The sequence below is a fragment of the Periplaneta americana genome, chromosome 3 (genome assembly GCF_040183065.1).
Source record: "Periplaneta americana isolate PAMFEO1 chromosome 3, P.americana_PAMFEO1_priV1, whole genome shotgun sequence".
Taxonomy (NCBI): domain Eukaryota; kingdom Metazoa; phylum Arthropoda; class Insecta; order Blattodea; family Blattidae; genus Periplaneta; species Periplaneta americana.
Window position 1 is genome coordinate 153737119 of NC_091119.1, and position 20828 is coordinate 153757946.

Here is a 20828-nt window from a genome sequence, read left to right on the forward strand (position 1 = left end):
AGTATTTTAAATCTTTAATGTTATCTTTTCTTATTGATGACAAATTTTCAACTATGTATCTAAATTAGTCTATGCGAGTTAAGTCCATAAAGCTTTGAATGCTGATCAGAAGAGGGAAATGGGGAGGTGTTGCCTTGGGATTTTCTAGCATGTACAAAGAGATGAAGCAGAGTTGCTATGGAATATCAGTATGGACGAAATAAGCAATGGATTTTTAAGGGGCAAGGAAACTCTTTGTAATGACTGTCTGTGGAAAGATACGAATAGTGGAGGTCTCAAGTTGTATATCTACATACTTTATGCTCGACCATGCCGAAATGTACTAATTATACACCCGGTAGCAGTCCTTTAATGCATGTCATTAAAGTACACCTACTCATTAAAGTACAGGTCTTCAGCCAATGATAACTCAGCTTACATGTGTTCAGCCAATGACAAGTCAGTTTTGTACCGTTATAAAACGGCAAGTATCGATTATTCTCGGATATGCAATCGAAAGAGAATTAGCGAAAAGTCACGGAGGCTGGAAATCCAATACTGTCGCAGAAGGTTATGTTCTGTTACTATAATAATTAGCGTTAATTGTAAATAATATTCAAATAAATTCAATTTGTCATCTCGTTTTTCAATGTCGAATTCAATAATCAAGGTTATAATATTATCAAGTTTAACGGGACTACGTCAAGGTCAATGACATTATTGTTCCTCGGAAAAAATCAATACTTTCGCGTCTGTGCACATCTCACAATTCACGACCTAGAACAAGGTCACTTCCGATCTTGTCAGATACCTACAAATAAAATGTATACATCTGAATACTGGTAATTTCAAGTTAGAAATGTGGTCGAGCATAAAAAGTCGTAAAAATGGTAATTAAGAAGCTCGTATGAAAATTATGAAACTCGCTTGCGCTCGTTTCATAAATATCCATACTCGATTCTTAATTACTATCATTATAGGCTCGTTGCATAATGTACTATTATACACTTTAGCCTTGATCTTTATTAAATTGCACACAGCTGTGACGTCAGTCTCGTATTCTGAGATGAGCCACAGTTTCTCGTTCCCTAAACCATTCAGTTTTTTGCACTTTTTTATACTTAGAACAACATGATTTCTTTTGATACCCGTGGAAGATATTTAATATGGAAGTTATACAGTACGACAACTCAAACAGTAGACCTTACTATGAAAGGGTTAAAGTCTTGTAATAAACCTCTCTAGAAAAAACAACGTGCTAATATACTGTACAGTACTTCATATATTTCTGTACAAAAAAAAAAGAAATTCGAGAGTAAGACAGTCGGATAATCTGCCAATTGGTTTGAAAGGGTGATGGATAATTGGGGTTCTACTGTATTGTTAGTTGTTACGAACCTGGCTATCAGAAATAAGCAGAATAATAATATGAATAAACAGAACACAAGCATGTACCTTTCAGACCATTCTACATCACTATTACTTTTAATTTAGATATTGTAACTTAATATGAACATGAGTTAAAAATAAAACTTTACAAATCAGACTATACCTCAGAATCCAAGCGTACAGGCTTCAATGGTTTACTAGTTGTACCATGTTTCTGAAACACAGATATAAGAAAACAAAATGAAATGGCTTATTATTTACAAATTATAATTTAGCTATACAAACAATATCAATACCTCGTATAATTCTTAATGGCTGCAAAGTTATAACAGTATTTCTTTAAATTTGTGTTAGAAATGTACCTATGAGTAAATTATTAAAAATCAATAAAATATGATTTAAAATATCAGACGTTCAAAATAGTACCATATTATGCATGTACATTATCAAATATACTGAAATAATCAATATATATTTTATATTTTTTAACTTCTAAATTTTAAAGAATAGTTAACAGTAATTTAAAAAATTTTCTTGACTTATTATTAAAGGAACAATGCTTTTAAACTTGATATCAATAAAAAAAATATAATTTACTATACTTTTATTTTTACTATATACAATATAAATATATTTTTTTTCTGGTTGAGAAGAAACTGCCTTCTGAAGGATGCACTGGAAGGAATGGTGAATGGAAGAAGAGTTCGGGGCAAAAGATGATATCAGATGATAGACGACATTAAGATTACATGGATCATATATGGAGACTAAGAGGAAGGCGGAAAATAGGAAAGACTGGAGAATGCTGGGTTTGCAGTGAAAGACCTGCCCTTGGGGAGAACACTGTGAATGAATGTATTTTTTTTTTACTTGGTTATTTAACGATGCAGTAACAACTACTGGAGTTATTTAGCGTCGATGGAATTTGTGATAGCAAAATGGTATTTAGTGAGATGAGGCTCAGGATTCGCCATAGATTACCAGACATTCGCCTTATGATTGGGGAAAATCTGGGAAAAAACCCAGCCAGGTAATCAGCCAAAGTGGGAAATGAACCCATGCCCGAGCGCAACTCAGATCAGCAGGCAAATGAGCTACTGCCTGAGCCATGCTGGTGGTTTTATAATTTCGTTTGAAACTAGGAAAAATGCATAGCTATGGAGTTCAAATACTTTTTAAACACAAAATTAACTTACCCCAGGCCTTGGAAGAGACATGTACACTTGTTTGTTGTCCTCCATTGATCGGCCACACAGATCGACCACATCTTTGGCGACTGCAGTCACATCCGATACCAGCGCATCCCACATATCGGCGAACACTGCCAACAAAACACTGGGGAAAGGGTATCCATGCTCTTAAATCCCTCCCTCCCACCTCTACATATCCCTGATACCAGAATGTATCACATATGCTGCGAGAATAAATATGATTTCCCTGATCATATTATAGTTATAATTTCTAGTAATCACTGGGTGTTTTGCTTACAAATGAATCAACATTTTATCACTCCTGTTACTCTAATAGTGAAAAACAACAGCTATTATCTGAAACATGCCTTACTGTCAAAATAGGTCTGGAGTAAGATCAAGATTCGAACAAGACAAGGTACATTTATTCTTTGATATTCTAAAATCTTAGCTAATGTGATTGAGTATAGCCTAAAACAAAATAAACAATACTATTTGCCTTATGATGAAATCTCGACAAATAATTCAATATTTATCTTCAATAAACAATCATGGAATGTCCATTACCTTCCACATTCTCTTTGGCAATTTTCGAGGTAGGGTGAATAGAAAGCGTATGGGCTGCAGTCACAACCTGTGGACCGTATATCCTGAGGTTGATTTCTGCATATTTGGCTGACACCTGAAGCATGTCTGTCGTAGCTGTGTGTCGCAACAATTTACACACCTGTAATTCAAACATAACTTTTGCCAGTACTGTATAATATGATTATAAGACAAAACGATATCTTCATTAATTATATTTATTAAACAATTCATTAAAGCAAATGTTGCAAAGATGTGGTTATGGATGTAATATGATTGTTGAAGTTAATGTGTAACAGCACCATATTTTAAAGACAAAAGTGAATTATCAAAGTGACTGGTATATTTTATTTTAGATTAAAGTTGGGTTCAGTTTAATCTGTACTAAGAGCCAATTATCTCGTATTAGATACCAGTTAGTAAATGCTTTTCTGTGCATGATTATTAAATATTCATTATCTATTTCTAATAATAATAATGATCACCACTCAATGCCTGAAAAATTAAACCTACGTTTCAATTACATCCCTCCAGAGAGAGGGAAAAATTCAAAACATCTTTAGATTTCTTTACATTTCACTCCTCTATAAAAACTTTTACGTAAATTTTCATGGTGATGGGTACTATGTGGGCACTATAACCTTTGTATGCAAGTCTAATGAAGTGGTTTCGCTATAGAGTGAGGTAGTGTTCAAACTGTAAATTTATAGTGAGTACTCATTTTTATGCTTGGATTGAATAAGGATATCCTGAACTAGCACCAACAGATAGCGCACATGTACTTTGAGGGATGCTCTTTGCGTGTGCATTTGTTTTCCAATATACAAGCATTAAGATTTACTTAGTGTATTAATACATTGAATACTCTTAAAAACAACTCAAAATACCAAATTTTTCTTATGTTCCTATTTGTAAAAACCAGAGAAAGCCTTTTGTCTTCATTCAGATCCCGAAATATTCTGAATATATTCTTTAAACCTTAAAAAATTTAACTAATTAAATTGCGCCTCAAACAAAAATAGCTACTTCAAGTAAAGAATTGCTGGCTACAGTTTCATTTTGAAAGAGGAAAAAGAAAAATTAATAAAAACATATGCAACCTCGACAGCAAGCTGTGTTAGCTAAGATTATATTCAGTACTTCTAGCCTAGGAGTGGCCAGCATTTTACGCCTGCAGTAAACTCTGGATTAACTGAGATGTTTATTATCCAGGACGATCCATAGTGAAATCCATTTCGTGAATAATGTTTTTAATGTGCTGTAGACTAATTATTAAAACCATGCTTTTACTTCAAATTTTCAAAATCATCCTACATAGTATTCAAAACTGCATGTCCTTAACCTACAAAACACAGGAATAATTGTGATACTACTGCGATCATATTATATCATCTTATCAAACATTGCATTTGATCTTTCCGTAACTAGAGAAAAAATACGAGGAATTCAGTCTCGATAGTCCCTTCCCTATAATAAAAAAAAAAAAAACATATTGGTGGCTACATATCCTGTTATTAGCATACGGTACTTACAATACTAATGATTGAAGAGATAATATTCACCTTCGACAAAGTTCCTATTTTATTTATTTATTTTATTCGTGCACCTCGTTCTCAAAGTTCTCGTTTAGGTTAATGAATATTCAATTTACATGTATCTATATTCTGCATATTGCAGATTTTCCCATCCATCTCTTAAGGTGAATCGCTCAGTATTATACAAGTTTATGCTATTATTTATTGTAAATTAAATTAAGATGTAAGAAAATACTGAACTATATTAAATTATACTAGGTTATACAAAATAATTATAAATATAATTTTGACACGCACAGAAAACCAACAAGCGGGAGAACTTAATCAACTGTAGCATGTGACATAATATAGCCCTACAACATGTAGTACTGCATGGAGCGCTTCTGCCATCTAACGGTAAAACTTCGCATAAGATATCCCTATTCATGAAGTGTGCAAAGATTCGGTCAAATTATCCCAATTATTCTTACATAGAAATATATTATTAAGTTCTGAATAAAGTATACACTTTCAGGTACATAATACGAGGAGAACTACAAAGTATACTCACAAATAACTCGTAGTACTAGGATGTAAAACTCTGAAAGATTTCAAAATTGACAACATATCTCCATATTACCTATTTTTACCTCCAGGCTCCACCATTAACACGTTTCTTTCTTTTCAAAAGAAAGGTGTTAGTGACATCATAATAACTAGAGTTCGGACATTGCTCTTTTCACCTATTTTATTCTTGTGCACGTAAGTTAGGGAACATAATCCAAAATCCATATTAGGTAATTTAAAAGTGCCTATCCATATTTTATACTTCCTATTTTAAAGATAATAGTCTATTTTAGTAAAAATGGTTCACAGTACGCAGAACCCGAATCACGGAAATGAAGTGGGTAGGCATTAGACACACACATAGCCTATTTTAGGATGTTTCCAACCAGTCTGCAGTTTTTGCATGTGAACTGACACCACAACATTTTCATAAACTGTATGAGTCTAAATGTAAATTTCAATTTATAATGAAATATATACCTGTTTTTAGCAGATAACTTCCTTCAACTCAGCAGAAAGACACATTATTGTTTGCCATACTGTCAACATGCATACTAGAGCAGGCCCAATTTATTATGTATGCTTTTGTTTAAAATGTTGCTGGGCATGTAAAAGAGTTTGGTTCAGTCAAATGATAAATAACATCTGTAGAAGTAGAGGCCTAAGCTCTGAACTAAAATTCGCAACAGCAGGTATATTTGTCTCAATTCACCAGACTTGGGGAACTACACACCTGTCAGTATTAGTAAAAAAAATTACCTTACCTCTAGTATATGTTCTATGTATTCGTGAAATTTATCAGCACACTCCATCAAACGATCTGTGTCAGAGGCCAATGCCACATTTCGAATGACATTCACCATATCACGTGCAGCATTTATGACATTGCTCAGATCTCCCGCCTGCGCAATAGTGGTGGCCTGCAGCTGGTGTCTCAGGTCCCGTGTTGCCTGCAGAAGTACCACCACTGCCTCCTCCATCTCATGTGTCGGCGAGCTGCCCTCCGTTTGTTCCTGTCAATATATTTCAATTGTTATTTAAAATCTTCAAGCTCTTTTCTTCAATATAAATACAATTGTATCCAAAATATATGATTTGGAGATCTGTTATGATCTCCTACCACCATTCTGGGAGTCTTCTCAAAGATCTTCTATCTCTTAGCCGGCAATTCAGGAGCTGTCGAGTTAGATATACTCTGTACATATGTTTTTGCCAATTGAATCACTATTTATTACTGTGTTATATTATTGGTTCAGAAGCATGACTCCCCAACTGTTCGTGTACTACTGGAATACATGACAACAAATGGCAACCATTCAATTTGCTCAGGCATTAACTACCACTACTACTACCACCGCTACCGCTACCACTACCACTACCATCACTACTACTACTACTACTACTACTACTACTACTACTACTACTACTACTACTACCACCACCACTACTATTACTACTACTATTTCTGTCATTGGTTCTATTTTAACTCTTGCAGATTATTCATACTTCTTCTTTTATCCAATTTTATTTATCAAGCAGATTTTAAAAACTTCAATTTTACTGGTCATAATTCTTTTTCTACCAAAGCATAAACGTCTTTGTTGCCATATAATAACATTGGTCTTGCTACGATTCTTATATGTCCCCAAACAACAGAGGGTTTTAATATTTCAATAATATATTTCATTGACCTGTTATAATTTAGAACTTTTGCTGCATGCCAAATCTCTTCTCATAGAAATTTTTTAAAAGAGAGTTTTCACTTTATTCCGTGTATGGTTCCAACTATCTCTCCTACCTTCTGACAGAGGGCAGTAGTTTTTTTCCGCCATTTTTGCGGCCATGTCAAAATAACAGTCTATATATTTAAATGTCTATATCAGCCCAATGGTTTTATCCACAGTAATCTCACTAGAGGTTTTGATTTATCTAGAGAAAATCAAAACTTGAGTGGGATTTAATTGACTATTTTACACGATTAGAAGAAAGTATATACAGATTAGATGAAATAAAGTACTCTAATACAATAAAATATTAATTGGCTTACTAAAATTCTATTTCACTAATGTTAGCTTCACCAAAACGTTCGAACGGAGCCACCATTTTCATTTGACTATCAGTAAACAAATTATGATCGCAAAGTATGTTTCAGAGTGCCATAGTTTGAAATGATGGCAAAGAAACAAATGGTAGGGAGGTGATAAAAAGAGAAGAAAGTATATAAAGATCAGAAGAAATAAAGTACTCTAACACAATAAAATAAATATTAACTGACTCACTAAAATTCTATTTCACTTATGTTAGCTTCACCAAAATGTGTGAACGGAGCTGCCATTTTCAGTTGATTATCTATGAGGGAAACAAATGACGATCACAAAGCATGTTTTATAGTATCGTAAAGAATTTGCAATTTGAAATGTTGCCAAACAAACAAACAAATCCTAGGGAAGTGATAAAAAACAAACAAATGCTAGGGAAATGATAAAAACAACAAATGCTAGGGAAGTGATAAAAACAAACAAATGCTAGAAAAGAGATAAAATTGTAGTGATAAACAGCCATGACTGGTTGAAATACGTCCTTTCGTACCATTTTACTGGTCAAAAGTAGTATGACGTAGTAAAAGTGAAACAGTCAAAGTAAATACTGGAAATGTCTAACCATCAACTTTAGAATATGGTACAAAAAATTAATCTGAAAAATATTCATAATTTTGTCTTTAAGTTAATTCAACAAAGTAACTTTATTTCACTGATCAATGGGCAAATGTGATGTGTTTGAAAGGATATGTAAATTATGACAAAATGTCATACAAAAACAAAACAGCACGTAGTTATAAGAAATAAAGAAATCCACTCAAAATAGTGGATACATTTTTACATAAACTAAGTATCAGTCAAGTTTTAATGAAACCATTTACTTTTCTGACGGCCATCTATTATCATAACATATAAAGATTAGCTTTAATTTTCTTCTATTATTTGTAATGAATAATCATATTCAGCCTGCAAATGAAAGTAATGGACGATAATATTTACATTATTCTTTTAATCCATCATTCATTTTAAATTAAAATTTCATCACAGAATAATTTTCTTCCTGCTTATTTAAGTCACAGGAGCCTTTCAGAATCAGGGCAAAGGTTTGATACACGAAAAATACTGTGAGATTTACTGTAAAGAAAGACAATATGGAAGTACTGTGCGTTCGTAGATCGGCCGGACCACTAAAACATTGAAATTTGAAAATTGTACTTTCCTTTTAAAATTATTCATGTTTATTTTTTATTTCATCATCCTTAATTAAAAGTTTTCTTGTTTATTTCATCATCCCTAATTAAAATTTTTCTAACACTTGTCTATATTATTTAGGTTATGTTATAACGGTTCAGTCAAGCTACGAATGCACTGCACCTTCAGTTACTGCCAAATCAATACACCATTGATGCACAACAACAACTACAATAACAACAACAACAACTTCGAGTAAGTAGTTTAAAACAATTGTTAAATTTAAACCAAAGAAAAGAAGTTAACAAACAAAATAAACGGTAACAAATTATTATTAACAATATAACAAAATAACTAAATCTATTACCGCTATGTTAACTGAAAGCAGAACAAACTAAATAAACTAGGAAAGTACACAAAACAAAAAATCTAACAAACAATTAACTAACCAAGAATTACGTCAACATAATGATGAATAAGAAGCTGGGTGCACTGCAGTTTTCACAGTGAAGCACTCACTCACCAGACTCACACCTACTCGGAGGAGCTGGTTGAGGTCGAGCTTAGCACGATCACAGAGAAGCAGAATATTCTCACGATGCTCGTGGCTTGTGTAGGCCGAATCTGTGAAGTCTTGTGTTCGCTCCACAATGGTGTCCAGTGCCTGAGTTAAGCGTTCTTTCGAGTCAGGTCCCAACAGAGTGAGTCGAGTCATTTCCACTAGATCTTCCAACTGCTTCAATGCTCCGGATACAGTCCGACTTACTTCCCAGTCATCCTGCAACGCAACCAATTAAACAAGAACGTTGTTACACACATGTAAACATAATCAAAAATAAAAATAGTGTTGACACAGAATTGAGAACTGTGAAGATGATACCAACCAATGAGCTCTCACTGGCATCTTCAATCCAATGACAGTAGAAATTTAGTTGCTAGCCATTCGGATCACTATTATCGCCTCATCACAGACAATCCAAAATAGTACCGGCACAGTCTATTGTTCCTAGTACTCTCAGTTGCTAATCACTTGGAGTGCTGTATCACGAGAAATGCAAAAAAATCACCTCAAGCTTCGTGACTGTATGATATTAGACTGTGGTGTGATTAAGAGCAGACACTTAATTTTTGTGATACTGTGGGGCAGTCACGTCTGATTTGATATCCTTTACACTGATAATAAGTCACTTCCCTCATTGCCAATAAACGAGACAAAGCAGTGACGTAGATGGGCTGAGTAAAAATAATGTTTACATAAAAATAAACACACCATTTCATTCATCAAAGAAGAGACTTCTTTACACAAAAATTATTAATATAAAATTTATTCTTGATTACCATTTTTCTCTGAAATTATTAATAGTTGTCAGAAAGAAGGCAAACTATAGAGCCATTTACAAATCATATACAGTCATAAAACCTCTAAAGATGTTGGAAAATTCTCTATTACGTTCACAGTAACACTAAATAAGAGTGATTTGCTTCTGTAGACATAAAACCACCATTTCGAGAAATACATTTTCAGTGAAAAGTGTAATAATTCCCTAAAGAGTAGCTTTACTGTCTTTTATTTATTACATTTTCGTGATATCGTGATGTTCAACATTTTTCCGTGAATAATATTATGTTTTTTTTATTATTTTCTTTATGAAAACCTTGATAATTACAGTTCAGCAATTTAAAAAAAAATGTCCTAACTTTCGAATAACATTACAAGGCTATTTCCCTGAAACTTTAATAAATTATTATTATTATTATTATTATTATTATTATTATTATTATTATTATCATCATCATCATCATTATTATTAATATTATTATAAATATACTACTATACCTGAGCTTTACTGCATCTAACCTAAAAAATTAAATCTGTGGTGTTTGGGTAAAGGGAGATAAGTTATAAAAATGAGTTTGGAGAAAAATGAAAATTAAACTTCGAACCCTTATTGCAAATAATTTTCTACACAAATAATGCACATCAACTGATGGTATTCTTTGATTTTTGCACATTCATTTGTATAATTTAACTTGTGTGTTCATCTGGGAAACAAAATTTCATCTGCACAAAAAAGTGACTTATCCCCCTTTACACGAACACCACAGAAATATTTATTTCTTATCACAAATTAAATAAATTTACCTCACTAGCACCATGCTGGTCCATGGGTGAAATTGCATCTCCCAATTGAGCTGCAGAATCCAGCACCCCATCTTTAACAACATAATGAATCAGGTCCATTGCACGTCTCATCTGACAGAAAACTGTATCCCGGTTCTCTCGAGCAGATGGGCAGTCTGGATGTCGCAAACATGTCTGCAAAAGAGAAAAAAGTGAAAATTTAGTATTTTCAGTCTGCCTTATTTATATTAAGCTTGGAAAGTGACAACTGATTTGAACTTACTTTATTATATCTGGAACATTCACAGGCACTAAATATTAACGATGGCTTAAAGCACAGATATTGTGTGCCCATATCTGGTCAAATTTGAAACATGATAATATACTGAACATATGAGGCTAAATCATTCTGCACAAGTAATATATTGTATTGTATGGGGCATTATTAATATAACAATAAATATATTTTGCTCCATTATTTTTATAAGATGTATATACAATAGGAAAAACCTTCCTTCCAGTTTCCTGAAAGTTTGAAAAAGTGGACATACAATATTTGTGCTTCAAGCCATCATGGTGAATGGTTCAGTCTGATATATCAAAATAATAAGAATTAATACATAATATTTATTTATACCAGACTCTAAGTGATGTAAGCCATAATTAGTGGAACGCTTACATCAGAAAACTAGGAAGACTATGTGACATGGATGCAAAGTTAATGAAAAGGGTAAAGACGGGAAAGTAAACATTAGAAAAGAAGTGGCTGAATTGTTTTGAAGAGACATGATACTAAATTCAGCATGTTTTGCTATTAGATCTATGCAAGAGGTAGTAAATATCAAAACCTTAAAAAAATATATATTTTGCATACTTCCATTGAGTAATGAGTTTTGAAATAATATTCTGGAGAAATTCTACAGACAGAAACAGTATATTCCCACTACAAAAAAGAGTACTGTAATTAGAATAATAGTAGATGCCAAATCTAGGGAATTATGTTGTTGTTGTTGTTTTCTAATGCCAGGCGTTTGACAATAAAGTCATTTGACCTCTTGCACTCCAATATTTTTCAAAGATATTATCATGGCCAGCCACTGAAGCACTGATTTTGAGGTGTTCCGAATCCATTTCTTGGTTTGAGTTGCACAATGGGCAGTTAGGGGACCGATATATTCCCTAGGGAATTATGTAGGACCATTTAAAAAAAAACTACAAATAATGCCCATGGCTTGTCATTATATGTTTTCATTAATAAATTTCCTCGTATGTAATCGTGAAAACTGTAACTGATTCAACAGTTCATAGCATAAATACTCATCAAAAAAATGACTTTCATACTCCATCGGCAAATCTATTGTGTTATCTAAAAGGAGTGTGTTATATGGCAGTATGCATTTTTAATAGCCTCCCTATGGATATAAAAAATCAAACTCAAAACATAAAATTATTTAGGGTCAAATGAAAGAAGTACCTTGTTTCTCACACCTTCTATTCTGTAGGAAATATATGACATTCAACAACACTGCATGAATATAGTCTTGTATTAAGTATCGATACTAACACCTTGTGTTGTACTAGTATGTTGAAAAACTCTTCTGTATATATTTCAACTAGACTGTGACTATAATTAAGACTTAGTAATTCTATTAAGATTTATTTGACATGTTTCATATTCTAGCTGTGAAGTGATGTATGAATACCATGAAATGTAAGTAATGTAAGTAAAATAATACAATACAATTGGCTTAAGTAATGTTTAATTCTAATAACTGTGACGACATTTTCTCCTGTATCTTTATAAGAATAAATTAATGCCAAATTTTACCCACTAATCTAATGAGGACGATTGTTGATGGTCAGAACTAATGCATATTTTCTATTAAAATAAACGTGTTGTATTTTTAACTTTCGAGTTTTTTCACTAAAAGTAATTTTCTCCTATCCTTCTAATGAATTAAAATAAACTCAGAACCTAGACTGCTTAACCTCTCTAATCTATCAGATTCACTTCTTACCTTCGAGGATGTCAGAAGCATCATGGTCGAACGCTCAAGTACTTGTCTTGCTGCTGCCATCTGCGCCCTTCTCCTCTCATCCTTGAGGTCATTTTGACGATCACCGGTGAGATGTGCAAGTTCCACCATCTCTGCTCCGAACTGACTAAATGCTTTCACGAACTCCGTGAAATTAGTAACACTCTCTAGCCGACCCAAACTTCGAGCCACCTGAATCAGAGAGCACAGCAATGTAAACAATCAGTCGCCAGAGATGAAGGATTAATGTACCTACTAGAGAAGACTATCCTTACTAGATGACTATCAATAACTGTAATTTATTTCACATGTGTCTGTCACTGATATTTTTAAAGCATGGTACACATTAAGTGGTTCATAAACGTTTAAACATTTCCATTTCATCACAGAGTTAAAATACATAAATTGACTAAGACCTAAAAATAGAACCAAGGTTATCAAACGTCCCTGTTTCCTGGAGACAGTTCCCAGACTGACGTTTGTATTTCTGAACAAGGTTTATACCTGAAATTTCCCAGAATTTATTCTATGGCTGTCATTCATGATTTGTAAGTGCAGGAATGATATCTTTATCCTAATTTGTTTTTAGATTGATTCACTGCCAAATTATTCTGAAAGTTAGTTGAATTATCCTTGTATCTACAAGAATGGCAAACAATACTTTAAATATTAAATTCCTATTTATCTGTAGTGATATTAAATACAAATCAGTGAAACAGAAAGATGAACAAATAAAAAAAACAAAAGTAAGTATTTTTTATACTAACACATTCTGCAAAAGAAATACGTACGAAGTAAATAGATTATAAATAAATAAGTAAAGTAAATAAATGAGTAAACAGATAATAAATAAATAAATATACGTAAATAAATAAATATTTAAGTAAACAAACAAAAGATTAAATAAATGAATGAATGAATAAATAAATAAATAAATAAATAAATAAAACTTGTTCCGAAATTCAACCAAAATATTTGGTAACCTTATTCCAAGTAGAGATATGTTGTGTTGTTTTCTAATGCCAGGCATTTGACATTAAAGTCATTTGACCTCTTGCACTCCAATATTTTTCAAAGATATTATCATGGCCTGCCACTGAAGCACAGATTTTGAGGTGTTCCGAATCCATTTCTTGGTTTGACCAAGTAGAGATATTAAATTGGACTTATTCCACTGATTTTTAAATAAATTAATAAAGATACAAATCTGGCTTTCAGGTATAGCTTCCTGTAAAGCTGTCTTGAATAATTTCAAAGGAAAAAATGTTCCGGGCCGGGCATCGAACCCGGGACCTTTGGCTGAATGCGCCAATGCTCTACTGACTGAGCTACCTAGGAAATCTACCAGACTCCAGTTCAATTATTCTCTTTTCATCCACTTTTTTTTTAAGTCACACAGCAAGTGTGAACTCAATTTGGGTTTGTGACATCTTGTCAATTCACATGAGTTGAACCAGGATCTGGTACAGTTCCTGGGTAGCTCAGTCGGTAGAGCGTTGGCTTGCTCAGCCAAAGGTCCTGGATTCGATGCCCGGCCCAGGAACAATTTTTCCCTTGAAATTATTCAAATGGATAAGGAATTCACAATGTTTCGAAGATACAAGTAGATGAATTCTAGCTTCGTCTTCAGGTGAAAAATGAGAGCATTGAGAAGGGTATGCTAGTCGTTGGGATCATTCTCACTTCCACTTTCACCTGAAGACAAAGACAGAGCCATATTGAAAACTTTGTGAATTTCTTATTATTTTTTTTTAAGCAATGGAGAAATGAAGAAAGTCCAATCTATAGCTCTTCTTGACAATGCACCATTGCTTGCGCCCTCTTTTTTAGATCACCCTTATCCTAGATACAGCGTGAAGAGTAATATGTAACATGCCTATATTATCTATATTCTTAAAAGATAGAACAAATAAGTAGTTCCAAAATGTTGTCATTTTTATCTGCTAATCACTTTTGATTATTCCTCAATGCAAGATTTACTCACCTTGTCTTTAGCAAGGAGCAACTGTTTCACTACTACAATGTCTGCTAATAGGAGAACCCTCGTCACTGAGCCAAGCAGACACCGTGCAGCCCTCACCACAGCCCCTCGATCCGTTAGAGAGTCTTCCAGAGCAGCTTCACACAGTTTCTCAATCGCGGTGCCTATCATCATAACAGTCACATTACTACTCTATGTTTTCTATGCATTTCTCACAAAAACATATTCACTAATCATCAGATACAAGAGAGAGGAAGAAGAATATTCGACCAATACATCACTGAAGACTATTCCAATTGACTTCCAAACTGTGATGAGCACAGATCATGTTAATGCTTTTTATAACCTAATTATGTTTTTAACTGCAGCAATTAATAATTAGTGTCAGTTCAAAGAATAGATGATAATACGAGTAATGCAAGAAATTGAAAGCCCTATTATTAGATTTAAAGTTGATTGAAGGATTGATATTAGAGTTGAAACTGGATTTTCAAATACAAATCCACAATAGCTTCCTATGGTAGGCACATTTGCTGTATGTACTTCTCTTTTTCTAATAATGTAAACTGATTCAGGGCAAGTGAATTAACCAGAGATTCAATTAATACGAGATTGTTGCCACTGCTGCCATCATCATCATCATCATCATCATCGTCATCATCACTGTCATCATTGTCATCATCTTCATCTTCGTCATTGTCAACGTCATCGTCATCATTATCGTCTTCATCATCATCATCATCATCATCATCATCATCATCATCGCCATCAGCATCATTACCGCCACCACCATAGTCACTATAATTTCACCATATCAAGAATTAGACTGATACCTTTTCTAGTGTCTCCATCCCTCCTTTTGGCTTGCGATTCAGGATTTGTATTAACAACCTTACAGTTTCCATTCTCTGGATATGTGAATTTATATCCATATACAGAGTGGACCAATTAACTCTTTCGCCTCCAATAGCGTGTGAAATATTTCAGATATAAACAAACCAACAATTACTTACAAGTTAAATTATATTGAAGGGGACATCTAACATACGTCACGTATTTTTTTTTGTACATGAAATACTTTTCAAGATATTAGAGTCAACTTTCTTTTTTAAATGGGAACCAACTATGTTTTGTGTTGCAAGTGTTGCGTTAGCTCTATCTAATAAGAAATGACTACTTTACTGACTGTTTGTATATCACCGGTAAGAGTAAAGTAAGCAATGTCTAACCAAGCAACGAACAGAGGGAGGACAATTCTGGTTAGATTTGTGCGTCAATTAAATCACAATCACAATGTATTGTACATTTTAATGCTATGGAAATGTTGCACTTGGTGAAGTGAGACATAAAAGTATTGACGCACAACTCTAAGCAGAATTGTCCTCCCTTTGTTCGATCCTTGGTCAGACATTGCTTATGTTTTGCTCTTACCAGTGACATTCTAACAGTTAGTAAAATAGCCAGTTGTTACTAGACAGAGCTAACGCAACATTTGCAATACAAAACATAGTTGGAGCCCATTTAAAAAAGAAAGTTGACTCTAATATCTTGAAAAATATTTCATGTGCAAAAAATGCATTACATGTATCAGATGTCCTCTTCGATGTGATTTAACTTATAATTTCGGGTTTGTATATATCTGAAATATTTCACACTCTGTCGGAGGTGAAAGACTTAAGTGGGGCACCCTGTATACGAGTCTTTAGGCTTTCAGTGTGACTGTAATTAGAATTACACAAAAGCCTCATTCTAATTATATCTATGTACTTTATCATTAAGGAGATACATGTTCAATTAATTTGGAATATTAGTTTATCAAATTTTGCTCATGAGTTTCTAATATACAAAATGAAATAACGAAATAGTTTATGAGTAGAATGATTATTTTATGTGAATGTGTGCAAAATTAATTATATACATCTATCTAAAGAGTAGCTACAATTTATAAATAAAATCAGGACCTTTACTTTTTTAGGTCATACAAAAATGGCTTTTGAATGCAATGGAGTAAAGAAAGCTTATTTTATTATTTGAGTGAGTAGTAAATCATGTCTGAATGATAGTTCTAAGAGAGTCAACAATAAGCAGAGATATGATTGGCAACAGGAACTGGATTTTTACAAAATGCATAAACATCTGTACATATAATGAGAAACTGTGTCTTCATAATATCAAATAGGAGAGAAACTTCCAAATGACATCTAATGGTACTCAAACAGAGGAAGGGGGAATTTAGACTTGTTACGTTGCTGATATCCCAAGAATGGTTCCACTTGGCTCTTCAAGCCACATACCAGCAGCTCTGGCTTCCTTGCAGGCTTCATACATATCCTCCTTTATCTCGGGGTTGTCATCTGCTATCGTTTCTCCCACTGTGACAAACCTCTCCACAGCCAGATTCACAGCCTGCCCAACACGTGCCACAGCTCTCAGACTGCGCTCGGAGCATAGTGGCCGTTCTCGATGTGTCACTAATGTTGAAATCTGCAGAAAAAAATAAGCTATGGGAATCAAGAAAAATATTCGTGGAAACAAAGACGGACTATGGGAATATTCAAGTAACATTCCAACATTCAAGCAAACAGTATGTGGCATATATGTTGTTTGTTGCAACAACATATGTATAGCCTACATATATATATATATATATATATAGTCTACACATTTATTATTAATCTGCTAATTAACAGCTTGATACCAATAAAAAGCTAGCATAAGAAGAAAATGATAATGATTAAAATAATGATTAAGATGATGATGATGATGATGATGATGATGATGATAAAAATAATAATAATTTTCATACATAGCACTATACATAGTGTTAATACACAAAAAAAAAAAAATATATATATATAGTAAACCACTTAAGAAATTACGTGTTAATGTTAAGTAAATTTCATTATAGTATTTAGCAATTTTTATTAATTGTCTTTGCTATTCACTTTAACACTTATTATAAAAACACAAAAAACATCTTAAAAGTTAAAACTTTTAAAGTGTCAAAAATAAAAAAGGTAATATACCTTATTACAGATGGTACTGTTTCGACACCTGTGTATATAGTGTCAACATCAGTGTCAAAATGGTATCGTCTGTCAATAAGGTACAGTATATTACCTTTTTTAATATTTTTAATACTTTAGGGCCGTATTCATAGACATTCTTAGCGCGGGCTTCTAGTGGATGATCAGCGAACTAACGTTTTTCGTATTCATAAACCAGTGTTAGCAATATGATACGATAGAAATCCTGTACAAGTAACCAGTCGATAGCCGGAGCTAGTTTAGCATGCCCATAACACGGGCTAGCGAAATATCTATGAATAACACCCTAAGTTTTAATTTGGAAGAAGTTTTTATATTTTAATACTCCTGTAGGATATCGGGGAAAACAGATTTAGGATTTTTAATGAGAATGTATAAACTAAATTTGTCCATAAATTATTCATAGATTATAAAAGAAAGAGTGCTCCACTCGCTACCAAACTGCTGGCTGGCTGTTTTACTTTTGTCACTAATGAGTATACTGCAACGAAATTTGAACAGGAATATGTTTGTTTTGTGAGAAATGAAGAGGAATGTATCTGTAGTATGTGTGGAGTTAATTGTTGTGACATGGAGTAGTAGTCTACCAACCTGTTTCTTGTCATGGGTTTGGTAGCAAGTTGGACATTCTGTATTTTCTTTAAGAACCTTAAATAAAAAGAGAGCATCACAATATTGTTATCGAGATTGTAAGAAGTTATGGAAAACTGTATCAGAAACTTAAAACGGTAAATGTTATTCTGTGAAGATTATTTGAATATCACGTGGGAGTCTTAATTTAGAAAGCAGCTTTCATAATCCCAACAGTGAGGTTCTTGTTTTAGAGTTCTAGTTCTTCATAATAATTTGGTTGATTCTGCAATATTTCAAAAGATGCCTTTCAACTGTATAATCCTACCAGAGAACTCATACAAGTGCTTCTTCACATTGTGGAAACTTGCCAATAGTTGAACTGAGTTTACAAGGGTTCTCTGTCTTGTCAAGACATAACACAAAGTTCAGTCACACTTCTCACCAAACTTTTAAACTGTTTTCCAAAATAAAAACAGTTTTACATAGTGGTCCTTACATTCATCATATGATCCCACCTGTTGCATATTTTCTAGACAAAAACTGTGAAAACAGTATAAAAGATATATTATATCTTTAACGCAACTACCCAAATAGACGAAATTAATTTTAAAAGGTTTCACTAGAAACATTATGTTCTATCATGATGTTTGATGACCTAAATTATTCTAGAATTTAATGGCTATGGGCCAAGATATAGCTCAGCCAGTCAGTTGGTAACTTCTCTCTATTAGGAGAAGGATCCACTGTTTGGCTAGTAAAGTATAATTTGTAGTGAACGATGTGTTGTGGGAGGCCTTCTGTCTCATAAATGTCCAAAATTGTACTTTTTGTCAATTATTATCTCATTGACTTCGATTATCTTTAATAGGCTAAAGGCATTATTATACAGAACCCACACAAAAGGCAAAAACACTTAAATCTTTTATTTTTAATTTAACGTATTCATACAAATGCCTGTATGTTTGCGAGTAGAAAACAATTGAAGTGTTCATTGTTAATCAAACTAAATGTCGGTATATTATTGTGGTAACCAAAATATTTTCGATAGGTATGTTTATCAATAACATTAATTAGATTTTTTACTAGTAAAATGTAAGAAAATTGAAGTGTTTCGCTTTTTATGTTGGCGAGTGTATTTAATTACAAATTGTAGTGGAAAGAGTTTCTTGATAAAGTTAACAATTTTTAAACAAAGAAATAGTCCACAATTGTTGCACAAACGTTCTCATATATACAAATATCAGTTTGTCTTGCAATTTCGATTTGCCAAACTCTTTCACTTTCGGTATCTTTGTAAGAGTCATATTTAGCGTTCAAATAAAATCATATATTAAAATTCCCACTAGTAACAAATAGCGCTACATTCCAAATCAAACTTTTAAGACGCACCTTCAGAATCAGTTGAAACTCCATACAATAACAGTTCGAGAAATTCGATTTTAAAATGCTTCCATGTTGTTTACTAACTTACTGCTCTTATTTAATTATCATTATGAAAATAATGTTTCGTAATATTAATTACAGGCCATAGAAACTAGATTTTTTTCACAGACATTAAAGGATTTTTTCACAGGCATTACAGATGGCGCTTTAAATTCATGGACTCGACAGAGATAGATTTTTTTCACAATATTCTTTACAAAAATGATAACAAAATACAAAATATTAAATTGCTGAGAACATTCTTTCGTAGTGTCCTAAAAAATAATCTGAACTATTACGAGTAATGTAACAGAGAAAGTGTATAGGATTTTGAAATTACAGTACTTTTAGTTTAATATTCAATTCAAAATCATTATTATTTCGTCGGTTTACAAGCAAAATACATTAAGTAAAAAATATCACTTCTGAGAAAAAGGTGTATATAATATACATAACGTATGTCTACGAACTTAGAATTGGAAAATGAAATACGTACATTTAAAGAGAAACAGCTTACTAGAAATAAAATTTTGAGGATTCAGTTCTGTCAAAAACATATGAAGATTTTTTGTTTCACTCCGTAGCGTCGTGATCTAAGGCATCATGCCTGAATTCGCTTTACAGGGTAGGCGCTGGCTCAAGTCACCATGGGGAATGAATTTTTCCATTAAATTTCGGCCAGTGTATGGGACTGTGTCCGCCCAGCTTCGTGATGAATTTGGAGAGATACGATAGGTACCGAAATCCGGTTCGAAAACCAGCTGTAACGACAAGAGGAATCATCGTGCCGATCATACGTTACTTCGGTTCTGGTTAGATGATCGTCTATCTCTGCTGAGGCATCTGGAAGTTAGGCCAGCAGTCGGCTGGTCGGCCTTGGCCCTTCATGGACTGTCGCTCCACAGATTATTATAATATAATTATGTGGACGTATAAATCATTATGTACAGTCTTAGAAAAATGTTTTGTCGCATAGATATTTTATAAGTCTCATAAAGGAGGCAGTGCTCATGATCAGATCTACAACGAAACAAAACTAATTTTATTATATCAACTAGTCGTTCTCTTGTGAACCAGGTCGCTTGTCCTCTAATCATGTGCACTGCCTCATTTCTGGGCCTTATAAGGTATCTGTGCAACAAAACTTTTTTCTCTAAGACTGTACAGCAGTGGCCAAAAAAAACCGGACCGAC

The 20828-nt window shown here is 33.3% G+C and overlaps 1 protein-coding gene and 1 non-coding gene across 3 annotated transcripts in view; one reads left to right on the forward strand and one right to left on the reverse strand.

Moving 5' to 3' along the window:
- The window catches only part of alpha-Catr (alpha-catenin related), a 104540-nt gene that overhangs the window by 16614 nt on the left and 67098 nt on the right, over positions 1–20828 (reverse strand). For both annotated transcript variants that reach the window (XM_069821968.1, XM_069821969.1), the window contains exons 2-10: positions 16888–17077; positions 14597–14757; positions 12595–12804; positions 10598–10771; positions 8978–9232; positions 5989–6237; positions 3126–3285; positions 2565–2689; positions 1532–1582 (exon numbers count right to left, since the gene is read on the reverse strand). In XM_069821968.1, the coding sequence (XP_069678069.1) occupies positions 1532–1582; positions 2565–2689; positions 3126–3285; positions 5989–6237; positions 8978–9232; positions 10598–10771; positions 12595–12804; positions 14597–14757; positions 16888–17077 (1575 nt within the window). The remainder of the gene's footprint in view (positions 1–1531; positions 1583–2564; positions 2690–3125; positions 3286–5988; positions 6238–8977; positions 9233–10597; positions 10772–12594; positions 12805–14596; positions 14758–16887; positions 17078–20828) is intronic.
- Positions 14083–14155, forward strand: TRNAS-GCU (transfer RNA serine (anticodon GCU)). Its single transcript has one exon. It is a non-coding gene; the product is annotated as a tRNA-Ser (tRNA).